Genomic DNA, 22389 nt, shown 5'->3' with positions numbered 1-22389 from the left:
GACCTCCAAGTGTGGACCCACGTGCTTAATCCCAGCTCCTCAAACAGTACCTGGCATGCAATGGATGCTCAGTAACCTTTGCTGTTTAAAGAACTTCCCTAGTGGTACAATGGTTAAGAATCTGCCTGCCAATGCAGGGCACACGAGTTCTATCCCTGGTCTGGGAACTAAGATCCCAAATGCCGCAGGGCAACTGATCCTGCACCACTATTACTGAGCCTGAGTGCCCGAGAGTCCATGCCTGCTCTGCAACAAGAGGCACCGCAACGAGAAGCCCGAGCACTGCAGCTAGGGAGCAGTCCCCACCTTACTGCAACAGAGGTGTGTGCATGGCAACGAAGACCCAGGGCAGCCAATAATTCATTAACTACTTTTTGTTACATGATAGATAGCTAACACACTGCAATTGTCATCAGAAGTTTGGTGGGAGAAATAACATTTAAAATTAATAAATAAAGTTAGACAAATGGTAATGACTACAATAAAGAGACAGCAAGGTCACTCTGAATGTGTGCTTCTGATTGAAAGTATGAAAATTCAAGTCTCCCTATTTTCACAGAACTGTTGGTGGGCCCTGCCATCCCAGGTAAGGTCTCTCCCCCACTCTCCCCACCAGCCTCTACTACCAGGCCCTCCCCAGACTTGTCATCTGCTTGGGCCCCTCCCCAACTCCAGTACCCAAAGTGGGCAGCCCTTCCTGCTCAGAAATCCAGTAATGTCCTCTTGGCACTCCTGCCATTCATAGTCATTCTCCTGGAGAGGACACAGATACACGTGGCCCCCACTGACTGCTTCACTCCGCAATCTGCTGCTGTCCTCAGTGGCCACCAGCCTTTCTCGGGTCACAGATCCCTCTGAGGGGGATCAAAAGCAAAGGAGCCTCTCCCTCGAAAGAAGCACGGAGAACCAAGAGCCGCTCCATGGCCCCAGGTCACCGGAAGCACACGCAGCTAATAAGTGCTTTACAAATGTTCCCTCCAGAGAGGTGCTGCCACCCCTTTTCTGAAATCAAGGAGGCTCCTCCAAGGTCCTAGCCACCGACTCTTGTCCGTCTACCCTTATGCAAACCGCATGCAACTTTAAGGGGCTGTAAGATCATGGGACACCCACTGACCCACCAGGACCATCCTAGGATTTCAGTTTAAGAGCCTCCACTATGAGCTGCCTGAAGCCCCTGCCAGCCTCCTCTCTCCACAGAAGCAGCCAAGTCCAGCCCAAGTCTAGCCCTCCCGCTCTCCCACCTGGGATGGGTATTTCTCCCGACATCCTAGCAAACTCACCACCTCCTCAGGTGGTGCCTGCCTCCCCAGGCTCCCCGGCAAAGAAGCCTCACCTGCCGCCCAGTTATCTTGCCTCCCTCCTTCTGCTAGACCTAACCGGTTCAGAATGCACCGCAGAATCCGAAGTTCACACCACACTCCTCCTTGTGTGAAAAAGCCCTGCCCACCCACCTCATCCAGACCCCCACACCTAACGCCTGCGCTTGCTTGCCAGGTGCTGCTCATGGTGTGGACAACTTTCCACCCGTGATCTCACGTACGGGCCCAATCACCCCAACAGATGTGCCATGCCAGGCCCTTAGACCCGGCCTGAAACACGTGGGGCTCAGTGAGTTTCAGATTACAAACTGCTCACATCTGAAAAAAGGTAACAAGGTACAGACAGCATGAATTATCCCTAGTAGAGCAGAGGCAACAGCTGTAACCAAGCACCGTTTTGCAGCCAAACGTGGGACTGTGCAGTGCTCAGTTGTGCTCGACTCTTTGCGACCCTGTGGACTATAGCCTGCCAGGCTTCTCTGTTCACGGGATTCTCCAGGCAAAAATATTGGAGTGGGATTTCCTTCCCCAGGGGATCTTTCCTACCTGGTGATCGAACCTGTGTCTCCTGCTTGGCAGGCGGATTCTTTACTACTGTGCCCTGGGAAGCCCTAAGTGGGAACAGTCATTCTCAACTGGATACCAGAGAGTATAAAAAGCCCCATGTGGCAACTTAGGGCTGGGGTTTTGCCTGAGTTTGGGTCAGGTTAGCTCTTGCTGCCAAATGAGCAGGAAGTCAGGTTTTCAGACCTTTTATATTTCCAAATTGCCAATGAGGGCCTGTGGGCCTGCACAGGTGCAGGTAGAGGTGAGGGAGGGGAGGGGCGGGGCTTGGGAGGTAGTCAGTGGGTAGGGCCCGGGACTAGAAGCCAGGTCAGCTTGAACTGGGGTAACAGCTGTCTAGAGGGGGGGGGAGGGGGGCTGAAGAAGGGCGAGGGCTAAGGTTAAGGACATTTTCCCATACCTGATGGACACCCAAAAAAAACAATACACTACAAGTGGGAAGGCAAATGGCTACTGGTGTGGGGCCTGTGATGGGGTGGCCACCAGCAGGGAAGGGGCGCTGGCCATGTGGGGCACAGGCCCCTTCTAAAGGCGGCACTGCCATCCAACTCAGCCTGGGGATGTGAGGGCCCAGGGTTGCAGCCCTACTGATTTTTCAGAAGTACAAGCCAGATTTTGATGGGAAATCACCCGATTTTTAAAAATATCAGGAATCTCCTTTTAACCACAGAGTGGAGCAAACCCTTTAGCTAGGTAACTCATGACCCCTGGCCGAGTGTCATGGCCTTGACTATCTGCCCTTTGCCCTAGGGGCGGAATTCAGCTTTTGTACCATAACAGGACTCTGGGCCTCTAAAGCGCTTCAGGGGCAGACTAAACTGAAACCATGTGATTACATTTCTGTTGCATTCCCTGCAAGCTTCTGCGGCTTCTCTCCTTGCTACCTGCTGCCAGAAGAGTTTTCAGAAATACCATCCTTATCATGTTAGGCCCCCGTGAAAAATGGCAGGGCACTCCTGACCACATATAGGAAAAGGCCCTGTCATTTGGGAGACGTGACCTGGGCCCAACCTTGTTACCCATCTTTAGTCCCTCCATTCTGCTCACACCAGGCTGCTGTTCCCACCTCATTGAGCATCTTTCCATAAACCAGGAGTATTCTGCCCAATTATGGTGGCTACATCCACATCCTACCTACTATGGCCAAGGTGACTATCTCCCAGTACCTGTTCTCCCTTTCTCCCACTGAAAGAGAAACCCGGAAATGAGCTGAGGACAGGGTCCCTCTAACTAAAGACTACATTTCCCAGGCCCCCTTGCAGCTAGCAGTGGCCATGTGACTGCATCCTAGCCAATGGGATGCAAGCAGAAGCAACCAGGGCCAGCTTCTGGGAACCTTCCCGAACAGACACCTGGCAATGCTTTTGGAACCCTTTGCCCCTTCCTTGATCCTGCTTCTGGAAACCAGGTGTAATAGCTGGACTCCTGCTGCAATACTGAGTCATGATGACAAGACTCGACCCTGGGAATGTGGGAACAGGGTTAGCTAGAAGGACCTGGGTCTGAGGACTTCCTCGAGCAGAACTTCCACACCAGCCCTGGTCTCCAGCTTCCAAAGCTTCAGGACCAGAGCACGAGAAATGAACTGCTGGCTTGGTTAAGCCACCCCTACTCTAGGTCTCTGTTAATGCATGGATAAACTGAATCCTGACCACCCAGTTCCACTGAACCACTTTGCAGGGAGCAAAGCATCCAACAGCCAGCTCTGCTGTCTGCCAGCCAGGATAACCCTTTCACCCCTGCTCTTCCAACAACAGTATGGTAGGTGTGTACCTGACCTCCCAGAACTATTCTAAGGCCCAGTGGTAACACACAGAAGGGTCATACCTGTCAGGCTAACTGGCCCACATGGGCCCACATGGTCCAGAAAGCATACTCTATATGGCCTGATCAATCAGGACACTTTACAATCAAAACAAACAGACCTACACAGAGAAGGGCTTTTTGGCTTCTCTTAAGCTGCGCAAGGACACGACTGAGTGACTTCCCTTTCACTTTTCACTTTCATGCATTGGAGAAGGAAATGGCAACTCACTCCAGTGTTCTTGCCTGGAGAATCCCAGGGACGGGGAATCTGGTGGGCTGCCATCTATGGGGTCACACAGAGTCGGACACGACTGAAGTGATTTAGCAGCAGCAGCAAGCTTCGCAAGATCTACCGACCCTGGTTGGGGCTGAGTTCCCAAGTTACCCCTCCTCCTGCCTGTTTCATTCACTTATCCCTGGGGTCTGCAAGCTTTTCCTGTGAAGGACTGGTAGGTAAATATCTTAGGTTTTGGCAGGACTCTATGGTCTTCGTTAAATATTTTTCCTTGGGTTTTCTCCTTTTAATCAACACTTCAAAAATGTACAAACCTCCCTTAGCTCTGACTGCTTAAAAAGCTGGCCACTGGCCCACAGGCCCTGCCTTATACTACCAGCCTTTCCCCAGCGCCTCCAAAGTTAAAGCACGGGGGTCTGTCCATGCCTGGCACACAGAAAGTGCTCAATAAGTGACGGCAGTCAGTAGCAACCGGCAGGCACCGCTGAAAATGTAAATGCCTTCTGATGTGACTACCTTTGTCCCCCAGGCTGGACACTGCATGTCCTAAAGGCTGCACACAGGACCACTTTTCCACAATCTCAGCACCCCAACTGCCCCCAGCTGTCGGGGGTGGGGGCTACCAGGAGCGCGCGTGAAGGAAGTCACAGGGTTCCTGATTCTGGAACCTGCAGCTTGTTTTCACAGAGGGGTTTTCTCTAGGGTTTCCAGCCCCTGGCAGGTCCCCCCACAAACTGAAATCTAGCCCATCAGAGACAGCCCTGCTGTATGTCCCTTCCTAGCCAATGGGGCTGGGAGAGCCAGAGAACCGAGAGAAAAGCAGCCCTGTCATCTCCAGGAAGGCCACCACGGGCCTGAGGAACTGAGTCTGTTCTGCTCATGGCCTCAGCCACCTCACGACGGGCTTCTCAAGGAGCTGCCTCCCGGCAAGTTGGGCGTGGGAAGCCTGCATCCAGGAACGCCAGGGCCTGTGCCAAAGCTTCCTCAAGGCCCAGGAAGACGCACCTCTGCCTGGGGAAAGTGGTCCAGTTATGGGAGCTGCCACTTAGCCAATGCCATGGACGTGAGCCAGGGTGACATCAAGTGGCAAGAAGGGGTGGGGAGGGAATTCCCTGGAGGTCCAGCGGTTGGAGGACTCTGCGCTTTCACTGCTGGGGGCAGGGGTTCGATTCCTGGTTGTGGAACTAAGATGTCACAAAACCAAAAAAAGAGAGTGGGGTGGGGAAGGGTCACCATTCACCGCAGGGTGACTGAGCCAGAGCCTTCCACAACTGTCCTCTTTCCCACACGGAGGATGTGAACATCAAGGAATATAGCTACATGTCCTCCTGTATGTCCTGGTTGCTCTTGGTGTTCAGCTGCGAAGTCATGTGTAACTCTTTGCGACCCCATGGACCGTAGCCCTCCAGGCTCCTCTGTCCATGGGATTTCCTAGGCAAGAACACTGGAGTCAGTTGCCATTTCCTCCTCCAGGGGATCTTCCTGACCCAGGGGTTGAACCTGAGTGTCTCCTGCATTGGCAGATGAATTCTTTACTACTGAGCCATCAGGGGAGCCCATCTCCCAGCCTTGCCACCTGACACAGAGGTGGCAGCCCTGGGGGGTCCTTCTCCCATCTGCTGGGGATGGGAGGCAGCTGGACAGCCCCACAGCATACAGGACTTTCTACTAGAAAAGCCAGCTCTTCACCATTCCACACCAATAGCATCACCAGTGATAACATCTGTGGACCAACCTACCCTTTATGGCTGGACTCCCTGCTCCACTTCCCCCATATTCCCAGGCCCCCGGTGGCACTATTCTCTCTGCAGTGGAGGAAACTGAGGTCGTGTGCAGGTACCTGTTGCTATCGGTAAGGAAACAGGTATCGCGATAGGTGAAATGGCAAGTTCAAGACTGAGTAGCCGGTGATTCACACCAGTCAGATTCCGTGCTCAAGACTCTCACCTCCCAGATGTGAGGCACGGGGAGATTCACGTGGATGTCTTGGCCCACCCCCCAACCCTCATGCCCCGCTCTGACCCCTCAAACACAGTTGAATGTCAGGTATCTGGCGATCACCAGTGGCTCACAGGACCCCGCCTCATGAGGGACAGGTGAGCAGAACAGGGTTCCTGAAGCCTTCTCACCTGGCCAAAGCAGGTCAGGTGAAGGGTCCAGAAGGGTCCCAGAAGGGTCCAGGATGGGAAATGCTGAGTCCAGGGACGGAAGTTCATTCCAAGAGAAGGCCTGAGGCTGCCAACAATGCAGTTTGCCCCCAAGTCCCCCCAGAGGCCAGACCACTTTTGCCTCTTCCCAGGGGACCGTGGCCAGCCGTCCACGCCCAGCAGGCCCAGCCTGCTCACTCATCTGAGGCTCTGCACTCCCCCAGCAGACTTCAGAGCAACTGGGAAGCAGCACTGCCTCGCCCTGAGGCTGCCAACTCCGAGGCCCTCGCCAGCCTGTTACGGGAGTTCGTTCCCTGAGCAAACACGCTGTGCCACCAAGCCCTGTCATCACCTCCATCCTGCCACCCAGGAGACCGAGGCACAGAGGCCCCCAACTACCTGCCAGGCACCAGTCCAGCCCACACAGTGGATGGCCTCAAACATATGCCCAAGCCCTAACCCCCAGAATCTGTGCATATGACTTCACGTGGAAAAGGGATCCTTACAGACATAATTAAGGATCTAAGATCATCCTGGCCTTCCCAGGTAGCTCAGTGGTAAAGTCCCCTCCTGCCAGTGAAGGAGACTCGGGTCCGATCCCTGGGTTGGAAGATCCTGTGGAGGAGGAAATGGCAACCCACCCCAGTATTCCTGCCTGGAAAATTCCACAGACAGAGGAGCCTAGCAGGCTACAGTCCATGGGGTCGCAAGAGTCAGACATGACTTAGCGCCCACGACTGACTGAATGAAGATCATCCTGGATTTAGATTCCAGATTCATGTGTGCGTGTTCAGTCGCTCAGTCATGTCTGACTCTTGCCACCCCATGGACTGTAGCCTGCCAGGCTCCTCAGTTTATGGGATTTTTCAGGCAAGAATACTGCAGTGGGTTCCCATTTCCTTCTCCAGGGGATCTTCCCAACCCACGGATTGAACAGGCATCTCCTGTGTCTCCTGCATTGGCAGACAAGTTGTTTATCACTGAGATACCTGGGAAGCCCCTAAATCCAGTGACAGGCAACCTTAGAGGGAAAGACACAGAGACACAGGGGAGCAGCCATGTGGAGATGGAGGCAGAGACTGGATTTCTGTGGCCTCCAACCAAACAATGCCTGGAGCCACTGGACATTGGAAGAGGCAAGAAAGGATTCTCCTCTAGAGCCTCTGGAGTGCGTGTGACCCAGCCAGCACCTTGCCTTTGGACTTCTGCCCATGAGCTATGAGAGAATACATTCCTATTGGTTTAAGCCACTCCGTTTGTTAAGCAGCCCTGGGAAACCAATACAACCAGGCTCAGCCAAGACCACAGACCATGCTCTCAACTCCATGCCAGAGTGACTTGGGCATAAAGGGGACAGGAATTATCTCAGATCCCTGAGACTTTTGTCATTCCAGACTGAGACTCTCGGTGTGAGAAATGCAGACTCTCTCCTCTTGAAGATCACTTCAGTTATGAATGACCACCCCAAACAGAAGTGTTCCTTTATTATAACTAGTAACAATTCCAAGTGTATCCACAAAACAAAAACAGGAAAGTAAAAACTCTCCTGGAGGGGCTTTCCTGGTGGCTCAGTGGTTAAGAATCTGCCTGCCAATGCAGGAGACATGGGTTTGATCCCTGGTTCAGGAAGATCCCGCATGCCTCGAAACTAAGCCCCTGCATCACAAAATACTGAGCCTGTGCTCTAAGAGCCTGAGAGCCACAACTATTGAGCCCACGTGCTGCAACTACCGAAGCCCAGGTGCTCTAGAGCCCATGCTCTGCAACAAGTCGAGCACCGCAACTAGAGAACAGCCCACGCTCACTACGAGAGAAAAAGCCCACGCAGCAACGAAGACCTAGCACAGCCAAAAATAAATTAAAAACCACGTTAAAAAATTTAAATAATAAAACTCTCCTGGAGAAAGATGTGAAGAGAGTATATGAGAACACTGTACAATCTTCCTAGTAATTCTATAAATCTAAGCCTTTCCTAAAATCAAAAGAAGTTTATTTACCAAAGAAAAACCAACTCCCCTGGAACTCCTCTGAGGATCAGCCCTGGGACCCTAGTTTGAGAAACGATGCCTTACTTGGTGCTGTGCCCATTCATGTATGTAGAATGAATGGCAGTGCTTATGATCTGGGGGGCCCTTCAGAGCTTAAGTGTCTGTCTTGAGCACCGATACCCACCTGGCATACTCTTTTCTCCCCTCATCTGGTCCAAGAAGACCCAGCTCTGCCGGAGCAAAAGAGGTGTGATGCTGGGTGTGAGGAATTCTGTGTGGGAACCAACTGCTCCACACACTTCCCTTCGGAAAACCCCATGCCCAAAGTGGCAAAACGCTCACACAAACCACCACCAGGAAAAGCCTTCTCAGTGACACACGGAGAACATCAGAGCAAGAAACCGGGAGAGACAAAGCTGAGTGTAACAGAATAACAAAATGTGAAATGAGAAGAGAACAGATAAGAACAAGAGAGAACAGATAGGAGTAAGAAGAGAAAGAAAAAGGATGAACTACAAAGACGCGGGGTCTTGGCAAACACATTTGAGATCTTTCTCCCCCGCCCCACACCGAAATGTCAGTTTTGAAACTAGCTTCTGAAAATGTAACCAGTTTCTCACATCCCCAAAAAGGAAGATCGGGGGACCGTGGCGAGGGAGGAGGCAGTGTTACATCTTACTTCGGAGCCCGGCATCAAGAAAGGGCCCCAGCCGTCCACGTTTCCACGAGGCGCACACCCAGCGGCTCGCACCACCCTCGCAGGGACCCTCTCCCCAGATCCAGAAGTTTCCCACTCCGGGGTCGGGAATGCCAGGCCCTCCAGATGAGTGGAACAGGGTCCTCCAGGCCGCCCCAGACTGGGCACCACTTTCCAACCGTCCTTAGCAGTCCAGAGGGTCCCCTGGATGGCCCGAGGCTGTCCACACCCCTCCCTCCTCTCCGCTACGGCGGCCACACCCGCCCCCAGACTCCCATTCTCTCCCACGCCCAGGCCCCCTCCCCTCCCACCCAGCCCCCACACCCCCGGCTTCTTCAGAATTCTTGCCTTCCACTCTCGGCCCCCCACTTCCTGCCCACCCTCTCCCAATCTCAGGGCCCTCACTACCCCCCCACTTCCCGCTTCCCTCCGCACTCGGGGCACCTCACCTCTGGCCACCACGCACGCCCTCTTTTCTCTTTCTGCCCCTTGACACCGTTCCTCCACGCCCCTCACTCGGGGCCCCCCCCCACACCCAGCTCCCTCGGTTCGGCCCCACAGACCCCACATCAGGCCCCCACGGACCAGGGCCCCTCACCCTGGGAACCCCAGGCACCTCACCGCGTCCCTCCCGGCCAGGGTCCCCCCCACCGCGACCGGCCTCGTGCGCAGCCCCCGCGCGCAGCCCGGCCCCGGGGCCCCGCACTCACGGCTGTAGAGGGCGATGCCCGCCGCGTCCGGGCCGGCGCGCACCTCGAGGCGCAGCGCCTGCTGCTCCGCGTGCCGCTGGATCTCGCCGTTCGCGTCGCCGATGGTGAGGAGGCGGGCGCCGGGGAACACGGACACGGCCCCGCAGGGCCCCGTGACACTCGTGCCGGCCGCCCCCGCGCCGCCCACGCCCGGCCCCGCCGCCGCCGCCGTTGCTGCCATCTTAGATCCGGCTCCAGGCCCAGCCACCGCCGCCGCCGCCGCGCCCGGGCCCAGGCCGCCGCCGCCGCTGCCGCCGCCGCCGAGCAGGCCGAGGCCGAGGCCGAGGCCGAGCCGGGCAGCGCCGCCTGCCGGCCACGCGCCGCCTCGCCGCCACCGCCGCTGCGGCCCGGCCACCGTGGCGCAGCGCCCCCTGCAGGCGGCTCTGGGCGCTGGGGGGGAGCACGGTAGGGGGCGGGGCCGGACCCCCTCACCCCGTCCCGCCCCGCGCGAATGGGCGCTGCTTTGTGAGGTGACTCCGCGGCCCAGGAACTGCAGGGTGGGAGCGTACGTCAAGGGTGATGCTCTGCCGCGCGGACACGCCCCTAGATCTAGGGCCCCGCCCCTACCCCGGCGTGGCCCGAACGGCCGCGCTTTGTAAGACCTTGCAGCGGAGGCCCAGGAAGGGCGGGGCCCGGAGCTCGGGCCAGGGGGCGGTGCTCGCCTTGAGGACACGCCCTCGGGCCCCGCCCCACGCCGGCGGCCGCGCTGTGAGGTGGCTTTCTGGCCAGGGAAACGGCGGGGGCGGGTCTGACGCCTGAAGCTTGGCTCCGCCCCCGGTCCCGCCCGGCTTTGTGAAGCGGCACGCAGAGGGGCGGGGTCCAACTTCGAAGAGGCCCCGCCCCTATACCGGTCCAGCTCCTCCCTCACCGGGCCTTGCTTTGTGAGGTTCTGCTTTCTTGAGAAGGGCTGGAGTGGCGGGGACAGAACGTAGGACCACGCCCCAGCCTGTGGCCCCACCCCCCAGCACGCCCGCTTGAAGAGCAGTTTGAGCCAGGACTTAGCCCCTGAACCCCATCTTTAACCCCTCTCCGGCACTCAACGGCTCCTCTTTTCCCCTTCCCCCAGTGCCCTCCTCCTCCATTCTGAGGCCCTTCACTGTTTTCTACCCACAAAAAACTGTTGGACCCCCCCTTATCCCCTGACCCCCTCATTCACTCTTCCTTCCCCCAGTGATGACTGGCCAGTGAATCCACTACTCCAGGGCCCCATTCTCTTTCAGGGTTTCCAAAGGAGCTTGAGGCCCCTTGCCTCACGTAGATCTCTTCTCCTGACACCCCCATGGCCCTCCCCAGACACCACCCTGACTGCATGCACTTGAGGGGTACTTCTCCCCATCCCCTAGGAATCAGTGATTAGACATCAGAGGTCCTGGGCTTGAAGGACTACACTCCATAGAGACCTTGGGAACAGCTCAAACATTATAATTAATAACTTAGGCATGCCAGCAGGGCACACAGAATATATCCCACCCAGGGGACCCTATGCTCCAAAAATCCAGTCAGGTTGGCCAAATCAGGTGTGATGGGAAGGAGGAAACTGGAGGAGTGTGCGAGGCTCAGATTCATAACAGCCCAGCTAACGGCCAGAAGGGATCCTTCTTTGGTAGGTTGAGAAGCTGGAAATCCTGAGATGCTTCCTTCTTTCCGTCCAGACTCCAGGTCGATGCTTTCACCCCCTCTCCCACTCCTGCTTCTCAGTGAGGAAGATCACAAGGCCAGGGATCCCCTTTGTCTCTTCTGTTCAGTTCCCTGAGAAAGCAGCAGCCAGAAGTCCCCAAAGTAGCTGGAGGGACCTGAGGCCCTACACAGCCTGGCCAGCTCCAAGGGGAGGGCTGAACAGAGGGCACGCAGAGAGAGGGGCTCCCCTAACAGGCCCGGAATGTGCTGAATTCAGGGGGCTCAGGTGAGGAGGACGTGGAGGTGGGCCTCTTCCGGGGTCCAGGTGTCTCAGTGGAGCCTGAAGGAGCATCCAGGTTGGCTGCATCTTCTTCTGAAGTCATTTTCTTTGTCCGTAGAGAGAAAAATAGAGAATGAAGTGATTTGGGATTTCTGGATCTTGGGTTGCCCCATTTTCTGAGGCTGAGACTCCCACAATCCATCAGGTCTCACCTCACTGCCCCCCCCTACACACACACACACACACACACACACACACACACACACACATCTGCACACAAACACAGTTGCAGGCCCCTGATCCTGCCCTCTGTCCTGTCTTGCTGTCTACTGAAAAGGGAACCAGACAGCCTGGGTTCAAATCCCAGCTACACCTCTTCCTACTGGTGTAATCGACCTCTTTATGTCTCAGTTCCCCCTTTTGTACAGTGGGGGAGTGTGGCAGTACCCTTCATCCTGGGGTGGCTATGACTCATAAAGATGAACACCGTATGGCATCATTTCTCTATAAAAATCCAGAACAGGCAAATCCACCAAAGTGACAGAAAGCAGAATGGTGAGTGCCAGGGTCTGAGGTGGGGGAGTTGTTTAATAGGCAAAGAAGTTTGTTGTGTTTTATTTTGGCTGCACCTTGCAGCTTGTGGGATCTTAGTTCCCCATCCAGGGATTAAACCTGGGCCCCGTGCAGTAGAATGGTGAGTCTTAACCACTGGACCACCAGGAACTCCTTGACAGGGTATGTTTTCCAAGATACAATTCTGAGGATGATGATGGTAACAGTCGTACAACAATAGGAATATACTTAATGCCCCAGAACTGTACACTTAAAAATGACTAAAATGGTAAATTTCATTTATATTTCACAATGATTAAAAAAAAAAACTAGAAAAGATCACTAGAACTTACTGTTAAAGAAAAGAGCCATCCGTGCATAACAGTGTGGTTAGCATGCTGTCATTTGTGTTAAAAAGTGTGAGGATACAGACTTGCTACTTTTGCCTTTGCTCGCTCGTATGTGCAAGAAGTTCCTAATGGTCGTTTGCCTGCATGTGTGTGCGCAGAGTGGAGATCAGTGGGTGCAGAGGGATTAAGAAATAGAAGAGAACTTTATGAATATAGATTATAGATAATTTTTACATTTGGATGTATTTCATAGTCTATATACATTTATATTTAAAGTCTCCAGGACTAGGATACTGAGAAATGTTATTTTTTCCTTGTTTTTTTTTTTTTTTCCTGTCTTCCCATCGTTTCGTTTTAAATGCCTTTTAAAAGTGGGGAGAGGGAAGCAGAAATCACCAGGCTAGTGCCTTGAGCAGTGTGGCTTCTCAGGGAGGGTTTTAGAACATGCCCTACTCTCCAGGTTTTTCTTAACAGCTTGTTCCCTGAACTGAGACCTCAGAGGGCTGGACAGGTTGGTGCCAAGCGCCTTCCTCCCACCATCTGTATACCAGTGACTGAAGCCAGTCTCCATCTGCTCTGGAGCATCACTGGCTGAGGTGGCCCCTCTCTTGTCTCTCAAGGACTCCGCCACGGCTCCTTCTCCCTCCGCCCACTCATCTACTCTGAAATCAGTGCCGTGTTTCCCATCCTCTGAATCTGACCTGCATCTGTTCGCGCCTTCCACCTCCGCTGCCAGCACGCTGGACCAAACTACCCACTACGTCTGGCGCCTGAACCATCTGAGCTGTCTGCGCCTGGTCCCCAGGCTCTTGTCATCCCACGGCCCCCACAGCTTGTGCTCACTGAAGCCACCAGAGGGCGCTTGTGGGCACGTAGAGTAGGTCACATCTCTCTGTTCCAAACCTTCCAGGGCTCTCACGTCACTTGGGATAAAAGTCAAAGTTCTGCACAGGAACCCCCTCCACTCCTCACTCCTATGCACCACTTCTACTGGGCCGTGTGGAGAACATGCCCTGAGCCTGGATCAATCCTCCACCGCTATCTCCTGCTTGTCATTTATCTCCTAGACCTCCCACATCTCCCATCTGAATGTGTTAGCTTCCTGGGCACCCCCTAGCCAATGTGCTATCGTCTGCCTCCCCCTGTGGATTTAAGAAGCTCAGGGGATGAAGGGTCTCATCTTGTTCTTATCCAGATGCCCAGGAAGGCTATGTCAAACCCATCCAATCCTCCCCCCACCCCTACTTCCTACAGTGGCGCCCCAAGCCAACTGACTGCACCCCTGGCTCCCTCACTACAGTCCCAAAGCATCCATTTATACAAATAGGATTCCTGAGGCCACCTCAAGTGGGACCACCTGCACCCCAGACCTGTACCCATCTCTGCATGGAGAGAAGCTAGCCGGACATTTTTTTGTTTCTGTGTTTGGCCACACGGCAGCTTGCAGGATCTTGTTTCCTAACCAAGGATAGAACCCGTGGCCCCTGAAGTGGAAGTGCAAAGTCTAACCACTGGACAGCCAGGGTATTCCCCTAGCTGGACACTGTCTTCATCCATGGTATCCACGGGTCAGATATCTCTAATTTACTGAATAATAATTACCCCAAGGCCACCACAAAATGCAGCTGTGCAGAGGACATCCATAGACCAGGTTTCAAATCCTAGCCGGGATGCTATGTGATCTGGGAGAGCAATGCCTTGCTAAACAGGAGGTGAGGAGCAGGGGTGGGTGTGACCCTCCTCCCGCAAAAGGGAATACATGTCTGGACAACTAAGCTGAAATTCTTGAAACTGAACATGAAAGTGGTCTTTTCTTTATACCAGACTGTCATAAGGCTCCATGACTTCAAAGAAGCCCCCAGGTCGTCTTTTGTTACCATTGTGAGTGCAAAGGCGGTGCGGACAACCAGGGGCCTGCCCACTGCCCCACAAAGCCCTGGACAGCGTGGCTACCTCCAATCCCCTGGAATTTTCCAGAACCAACTCTCAGCTCAAAAACAAGCCCTGCTTAGTGATTCTGGGCTTTTCCCAGGCCCTAGAAGTCCAGAGACAAAGGTCAGCCCAGCCCCCCTGGTAGCCCCCATCTTCCTGTGGTCAGAACAGGAAGCATAAAACTGGATACGAGAAACGGGATGACTTACCATGATGGTAAAGAGGGAGTTGTCGAAGGACATGTCTGGAACAGAAAGAGAGGAAGACCAGGGTGGGGGCCAGTTCAGATTTCTTGCTCACCCCCCACTTCCCAGGCCCTCCCCATAAGCCCACAGGCCCTAAATCCACCCTGAGGAAGGGCATGGAGTCCATCACCCAGCAATCACTTTGTCCGCCCACCAGCCCGTTCTGCAGGGTGAAGAGCTGCAAATTGAACTGTGTCCCTCTTCTGCTCAGAGCTCTCCCTAGGTGACCTCTGGCTGCCCTCCAGAAAATGGGTGCTTCGTCTCAGCTCCTGCTTTCTCCCCCTATCCTGGGCTCTCCCACTAATTGCCCACCCTTCACCCAGCTACTCCCTGTTCCCCCCTGTAGTTCTCTGATTTAAACACCACTTCTTCTGGGGACCACCCTCCCAGCCCAGACAGTGTCCAGCTTGTCATGGGCTGTTTCCCCACTGGAGTGTAGGCTTGTGGACAGAAATCACCTCTGTCTTGGTTATCTCGGGAGCCCTCAGGCTTTAGCACATAGTAGATGCTCAATGAATATGGGAAACAATGAAAGAGGTACAGAGAATGGAGTTTTCTCTGCATAGGGCCCCTTCCTGGGCATCACACCTCACAGGCAGGCTCTCTCTCTGCCCCCCTGGTGGAAGCCAGCAGAACAGCACGTTCTGGACCACAAGTGGGGCTCCAGACAAGACAGTTTCAACTCCCCACCCTCTTGGAGCTGATGGTCCAGTACTGGCGTTGAGTATCATACACCCAAGCATGCAATGATTACTCAGTTGTGTGTCTACTGAGAGCTAAGAAGTATGACAGGGTGCTGGGGGAATGTAAGTAGAAAGAATAGATCCTGCCTAGGGAGTCAGGGAAGGCTTCCTAGAGGAGGTGACCTTTAGATGGAGACCACACAGGGAGGAAAAATATTCTAGGCAGAGAGCGGGATGAGTGAAGGGCTTGAGGATAGGGCAGGGAAAGGTAAGAGGTGAAAGCTGTTCGCATCAAAAAGGAAAAAGAGAGAGAGGTGAAAACTGGGAGGAAAATGGGGGAGGAGGAAGGGAAAGAGGAGGAGCATGTGTTCTGGATTCTAAGGGAAGTGAACAGCTGTAGATGGGGTTCAGCAGCAAGTAGTGAGACCCGATGGCATTTTGAGGCAGTGACTCTGCCCAGGCAAGGGACAGGAACACGGAGGCACAGACCTGTGGTGGCGATGTTAACCCAGCAGGATTCTCGCTCTCTGCAGAGGGATTCGGGAGAAAGTGATGACTTGTCTTAGGCAGGAGGCTCCTTCCAGGTAGCCCTGGCCCCAAACTTGATCCTTCCTCCCCACCCACCTCCTCCCTCGCCCACACCGAAACCCCTCAGATGGAAATATCTTGCAGGAGCCCCACTGGGGCTACTCTGCCACCAGGCAGCAAGGTGTTTGCCCCTCTCTCCAAGAGGAGAAACCGAGGCTGGGGCCAGTATATATTCTGACGCCCAAGAACCAGGGCCACTGTCTAGAGGCTACACACTGGGGGCTGCACGACGCGAGGGCACACCCACCCGCCTCCCCCTCACTATGGGTTTCTAGAATGATTGCTTAACACATTTTGGCAACTGGCAATAAAAGAATGCGAGGAAGGCTCAGTCTCCTCATCTGTTAAAAGGGGTCATTCATAGAGCCTACTTCCAGGGCTGATGCGAGGATAATGTGAACTCAAGGTCCAGAGTGCCCAGCACAGCATGGAGTACAGTGTGGAGCACACCTTAAGCGCTTCCTGCTGCTGCTGCTGCTAAGTCGCTTCAGTAGTGTCCTACTCTGTGCAACCCCATAGACGGCAGCCCACCAAGCTCCCCGGTCCCTGGGATTCTCCAGGCAAGAACACTGGAGTGGGTTGCCATTTCCTTCTCCAGTGCATGAAAGTGAAAAGTCAAAGTGAAGTCGCTCAGTCGTGCCTGACTCTTAGCGACCCCATGGACTGCAGCCTACCAGGCTCCTCTGCCCACGGGATTTTCCAGGCAAGAGTACTGGAGTGGGGTGCCATAGTAGCACCTATTTTTATTAACCCGCCCATTGACCATAGGGTGCTGTTTGAGATGGAGCCCTGTAAGTACCCATCTGCCCCTAGAACCCGGCCAGCTCTTCAATGCCCATCAGAAACTCCTGCCTTGGGACTGAAATTTTTCCCCAAAAAACTACCCTCTGAGGGTCTCCAGGGATGTTCTCACCGTCTCTTGTTCAAGTTTTTTACTTTAACTGGGAACAAACAAACAAAAAGCATTTGTTAGATTTTGGTCGTGGTTACAAAAAGCTAAGAAACCAACAAGGCGTCTTGTACGTTTGCCACCCAGCCTTGCCTTCTCCCCTGGCAAATTTCCCTCTCAACGGGGGAGTTACTGAAGACACTTTTCCCTCCCAATTACATGAGTAATGTATGTTGGTAAAAACTTCAAGCAAGGTACAAAAATGTAAAAAAATTATTTTTAAATACTGATTTCAGCGGGTGCCAGAGGCTGGGGGAGGGGGAACAGGGGTTGGTATTTATGGGGACAGAGTTACAGTTTAGGAAGATGAAGAGATGGATGGTGGTGATGGTTGTAGAGCAGTAGAAGTTAAAATTTAAAAACTAAACCTTTAAAAAAAAAAAGGAATTCCCCAGCGGTTCACTTTCATTGCCAGGTGCTCAGGTTTGACCCCTGGTTGGGGAACTAAGATCCCACGAGCCCCATGGCATGGCCAAAAATATTCAAAAATAAATAATAAAAAGTAAATTAAAAAAAGAGTTAAATGGCAAATTTTACATCATGTATATTTTACCATATATATATATATATATATGAATTTCCCCTGCCAACCACCACCATTGAAATTCTGAAAGGTTCTTCAGTGCTAAGTGTTTAGAGTAAGAACTCCCAATTGTGTGCCTCTGTGCTCCTAAAAATGGATGTGAGTTGGAGTGGATTTTAATGGATTTGCAAGTTCCGGTGAGCCACGCTTTCTCTGCCTGCTGTTACCTTTCCTGATGATCAGGGCAATGATCACCAGTCCAGCGAGGAGGAGAGCGGCTCCAGCCAGGCTCAAGGAGAGTGCCAGGATCCAGGTGGGCACTAGAGGAAGATGGGGAAAAAAGAGATTGGGTAGGCCATGGAATTGTGGGGGTGCAGGGAGAAAGTGGGACTCCTGGCATACATCTGGGCTACCTTTAGAGAGTCAGCCCTCCCCCTATACCCCAGAAACATTTGGTTTAGGTATAGCTAGACCTTGGGGATCTAGCAACTCTGTCTGTCCAGTTAGTATATTCCCTACCCCTGGCTAACCTAATTGGTTCAGGGAGTGGCATGTTGTCCAAGTTGAGCCAATGAAACTAATTTCTGGACTTTGCTAGATTACTGGGAAGAGAGGTTTATTTCTCAGGCCAGCATTGCAAAACCAGCAGGATATACATCTGGAGCTCCAAGGTATACAATTCTGACATGAGAGCGAGAGCCTGCCTAAGAATAAGACACAGAAGAAAGCAGAGCTGAGAAGTGGCACATGATTCCTGACACCATTGAGCACCTGAATCCAGCCATGATGGAAATCAGTGCCATGAACAAATTTCAGTTCAGTAAACCAACAAATCCCCTTTTGTTGCTGAAGCCAATTTGAGTCCAGTTTTCAGTTACTTGTGGTCTGAAGAGTCTTGCTGGCTGGGTAACGGGGTCAGACAACACCCATTCCCAGCCACATGGTGGACTCTGAGGCCCACACAGAGGTAGCCACAGAAGCATGAATCCCCAGCTCCAGAGTTTATGTCTCTGCAAGAGATCTGGCTGCCCCTCCCTGGAGAGAGGCAAGGAATCTCTCAGGAGAGCCAGGAGGAGATGCCCGGACCCTGGTACAGGTCAGGAATTAGCCAGGAGGGGAGGAGAGGCGCTCACTTGGGTATTCTCAGTGTTAGCCCTTGTTCATTCTTTCATCTGGGGCAGGAGAGCTGTTACCGCCCTACTCTGAGACCACAGGACCAAGGTGAGAGAAGGGGGCCTTTGATAGTGGAACTTGAGGCCGGGGAAGGACACAGAGAGTGTTCTGTCATCACAACCTGTGGGCCTCTGCTGGCTACAGCCTTCTCTCTGCAGCAGGAAAGTTCTGACTGTTGGTGACGCAGGGAGTCTACCCCGAGGCTCCTCCCTCTCTCCCTCCCCTCCCTCCTCCTCCTTGATCCAAAGACCAGGCCCAGCCCCCACTCCTGGAAAGACCAGAGGAAGACATCTTCACTCCCAGGGCTTCAGTCGCACTCAGACAAAAAGTCCGAGTCCGTGCTGCAGCCAAAGGCCCTGCATGATCCTCCTTGCCTCCCCCTGCTCTCATCTCCCAGCCACTTTCCCCTTGCTTGCTATGCTTCAGTCATATGGGGCACCTCCACGCCCCTCAAACACACCAGGCACGCTCCAGCCTCAGGGCCTTTGCACAGCCAGCTTCCTCTGCCTGCAACCGTCCTGCCCAGACAGCCATGTGGCTGGCTCCTCATCCTTCAGGCTCAAACATCACCTCCTCAGAAAGACCTTCCCTGATCACTCTCCTCTCTGTTTAAAATGACACGCGTGGGAATTCCCTGGTGGTCCAGTGGTTAGGACCCTAGCACTTTCACTGCAAGGGTCTGGGTTCCCTATCTGGTTGGGGAATTAAGATTCTGCAAGCCACATGGCACAACGCAAAAAAAAAAAAAAAAAAGATGCCCTTCACCAGGCTGTTATTTCATTCCTATCACTTCCCTTGTCCCCTACTAGCTGACTGAATATTTACAAAACTCCTTATTTATCATCTGATGTCCATTGCCACCCCCTCGTAATGTGCAAGAGGGCAGGGACTTTTGTTTCATTCGCTGCTGAGCCTGCAATGCCAAGGGCGGTGCCTGGTGCATAGCAGGTGCTCATAAATACTGTGGCCAGTAAGGAAAGGGCTGCTAACGTCTGGACTTCAGAGGCCGGTGGAACTCCAGCTCTGCTGCCTGCTGGCTGAGTGACCTGTGCCAGCCTCTTCAGCTCTTGTGCCTCAGTTTCCTTATCTGGAAAATGGGAAGAATGACTGTACCCATTGCATATGGTGAAAGTGAAGTTGCTCAGTCGTGTCCAACTCTTTGCGACCCTGTGGACTGTGGCCTACCAGGCTCCTCCATCCACGGAGGAAAAGAAACTCCTGGCAAGTTGGAAGAGTGATGACTCCCAGGAGGAGAGAAGAGTGTCTACAAAGGTTTGGCCATGAAAAGATGGAGCCTAGGCAGTGAGAGCCGATGGGAGGGACTTACCTGGGAAGGAGACGTGCACAGGCTCACTGAGGTTTGACAGCTGGGGTTGCCTATTCTCGCCAAGTACGCTATACTGGCAGCAGAACGGTCCCCCTCGAACCTCCCTGCTGCCACCACTCAGGTTGAAGATGACCCTGAGCTGGTCCTTGGGGGCTTTCAGGAGCTCCACCACCTCCCCATCTTGATACAGCGTGAAATTCGCCCCTGGGAAACCCCTGGGGGCCATGCACGAGATGTGGATGGGGTCCTCTTTACTGCTGGGGTGTGGGGGCACCAGCATGATGGATGGCGCCGGGATCGCCAAGGAGCCTGCGAAGCAAGATAGGGGAGGTTAGGTGCGGGGGTGGTTAGAGCAGAGGCCAGCCTGGCTGTGTAGCCTTGGGCAAATGGCTCACCCTCTCTGGGCCTTGGTTTTTATGTACAACTGGAGGCTAGTTGTCCTTGTGAGTGCATGCTGTCGCTTCAGTCATGTCTGACTCTTTGTGACCCTAGGGACCGTAGCCTGCCAGACTTCTCTCTCCATGGGGTTCTCTAGGCAAGAATACTGGGGTGGGTTGCCATGCCCTGCTCAAGGGGATCTTCCTGACCCAGGGATTGAACCTGTGTCTCCTGCATTGGCAGGCAGGTTCTTTACCACTAGCGCCACCTGGGAAGCCCCTAGTTGTCCCTATCCTACTGCTATGTTGAGAGGATCAAGCGCCCAGCACATGGTGAGAGGTCATGTTGTTGGAGTCATTTTATAATAGCCGTGGATGTTGCACAGCATCACAGTTACACTCGTATTACTTCTATCAACAGCACTGACCATGTTTAGGCCCTGTTTAGGCTCTGAGGACAGAGCAGTGGATGAGACAGACGGACAGACAGATGAACAGACAAGACATGCCTGCTGGGGAGCTGACATTCTCAAGGAGACGAGGGTGATGGGGTAGCTAGAGAGGGCTTCCCTGAAGACACAGCATGGAAGAGCTGGGAGCGAGCATTCTAGGCAGAGGGACCATCTCAGGCAAAGGCTGGAGGCTGGAAGGGGTGTGGAGTGCTCAAGGAGTTTGGGTGGCAGGAGGTGGGGGTGATCGAGGGGAGAAGGGGAGGGCAGAGTGATTCTGTCTTGTTTCCCAGGCTGTGATGAGGGATACGATTTCAGGGCACGGCTTCCTGCAGGAGGGACCAGTGTCTCCCCAGTGGCCCCAGGTTCCCGCGTGGAGTGTCTGGCTCAGGTGAGGTCAACACAAGCCTTTCCTTATCCAGCTTTCCTCTCACCCTCTCCGACCTACCAGTAGATCCTCCTGCTGCCCCAGTCCCGGGGGTAGAAACCTGCAGAGGCCAAGCAGGGCTGAGTTATGGGGTGTGGGCACTGCTGTCTCCAGTGGGGTGGCATTTCTAATACCTGTGATGTGGGGGGTACTGAGACCCCACAAGAGACGTCCATGCTCCGCGTGCCCCCCGGCACCTTGGCCAAGGCTCTAGGGCAAATCTGTCAGGGCTCAGCCTCTCCAGCTCCTGCTCGTGTGCATGCACCCCTCCCCGCCACCCCCCAGCAGAGACAAGGTGGTGGATGGAGGGAGCGGAACAGGGTGAGGGGTGGCGCAGGGGCATCAGCTCACCGGCTGCAAACAGCAAGACAATCCAGGGCATCTCTCCTCCCGCGTTTGGTCAGGAAATCTGGCGGAGGCTAGGGTGGCCCACGGCTTGCTGCCAGCTCCTCCTGTGAGGCCAGAGCAGGGAAAGGAGAACCAGGGCTGATTTGAGCCGAGTGTTTCCTCACTGGCAGGAAATTGCACACACACACACTGGGCACCGAAAGGGACTCTCTCCCCTCCCCACCCCTTCCACAGATGCACACCAGAGCCTGGCACCTCACTGCTCCTTGGGGGCCCAGGTTCGGCAGATGGAAGGAAAAGGTGGATGAGATGGTCCAGTATATGTGTGTGTGTGTGTGTGTGTGTTTATTTTTTCCTAACGGCATGAGGAAGTGCAGGGAACGTGGGTTGTATGGGAAACCCAGGCCCAAGTCACAAAAGGTGGCCCAACATGTGCCCAGAAGTTGAAACGTGTAGGGTGGAAGTTGGTAGGGCATGATGATTAGGGCTTGGCCTCTGTGACCTCAGGCAAGGGACAGTCCTTCCTGGCCTTCCTGGCAAGTCCTCCGCTTGCTGCCTGGAAGAATGGGGCTAAGAGTAGCAGACAGTAGCTCCAAAGAATTTATGAGACAAAGTGTTTCGGTTCGTGGAGTGTGAGTGTTCATAGGGTGAGGCCACACAAGCTCCTGTGTCTCAGGAGCTTCACCAGTCAGGTGAAAGCAAACATCAGCTCCAGAATGGAAGAAATGACATTGTTTGCAGTGTAAATTGCCTCCTATTGATAGCCAGGAAATTTCCAAACGTCTGTCTTACCAACCTTGGTTTCTAAACATTTCTGGTCAAGTCTACCAGGCCCACCTGGAAGTTTACACCCAGGAAGGATGCAAGTGTGTAGTTGCCAACATTAAAAAGGATCATTAGAGTGGACTTTTTTCTTTAGATACACAAATCCGACTTCAACCTCAGGACCTTTGCATGTATGCCACCATCCCTGCGTGGAACACAATTCTGTCAACCTGGTCTAATCCCACTTCTCCTTCAGGTCTTAGAGGGTTTTTTTGGCTGTGCTGGGTCTTTGTTGCTGC

At 53.8% G+C, this 22389-nt stretch overlaps 2 protein-coding genes across 4 annotated transcripts in view; both read right to left on the bottom strand.

Annotated features, from left to right (window-relative positions):
- Positions 1–9939, bottom strand: part of CARM1 (coactivator associated arginine methyltransferase 1) — a 43368-nt gene extending 33429 nt beyond the window's left edge. Inside the window, exon 1 of one of the 3 annotated variants that reach the window (XM_070373666.1) lies at positions 9467–9939. In XM_070373666.1, the coding sequence (XP_070229767.1) occupies positions 9467–9686 (220 nt within the window). In that variant the 5' untranslated portion in view covers positions 9687–9939. The remainder of the gene's footprint in view (positions 1–9466) is intronic. The other 2 variants (XM_070373668.1, XM_070373667.1) reach the window with 2 other exon arrangements.
- A 983-nt stretch (positions 9940–10922) lies between these two features.
- C7H19orf38 (chromosome 7 C19orf38 homolog) lies at positions 10923–21438 on the bottom strand. Its single transcript, XM_070374816.1, has 7 exons — positions 21329–21438; positions 19725–20033; positions 17452–17544; positions 16666–16693; positions 15654–15691; positions 14446–14480; positions 10923–11508 (listed from the first exon to the last, which is right to left on the bottom strand). Exons 1-7 carry the CDS (start codon positions 21357–21359, stop codon positions 11371–11373), a joined length of 672 nt encoding a protein of 223 aa, XP_070230917.1. The 5' UTR covers positions 21360–21438; the 3' UTR covers positions 10923–11370.
- Positions 21439–22389: the final 951 nt, after the last annotated feature.

This window comes from Bos mutus, chromosome 7 (genome assembly GCF_027580195.1).
Source record: "Bos mutus isolate GX-2022 chromosome 7, NWIPB_WYAK_1.1, whole genome shotgun sequence".
In the NCBI taxonomy this organism is placed as follows: Eukaryota; Metazoa; Chordata; class Mammalia; order Artiodactyla; family Bovidae; genus Bos; species Bos mutus.
Note: the sequence above shows the minus strand (reverse complement) of the source record. Positions and strands in the feature narration are given on the sequence as shown.

Excerpts from the sequence above, each read along its gene's own strand:
- C7H19orf38 (XM_070374816.1), bottom strand. The coding sequence starts at position 21,359 with ATGCCCTGGATTGTCTTGCTGTTTGCAGCCG. Across the intron at positions 20,034-21,328 it reads TGTCTTGCTGTTTGCAGCCG|GCTCCTTGGCGATCCCGGCG; the intron begins GTGAGCTGATGC and ends CTTGCTTCGCAG. Across the intron at positions 11,509-14,445 it reads ACTCCCTCTTTACCATCATG|AAAATGACTTCAGAAGAAGA; the intron begins GTAAGTCATCCC and ends CTACGGACAAAG.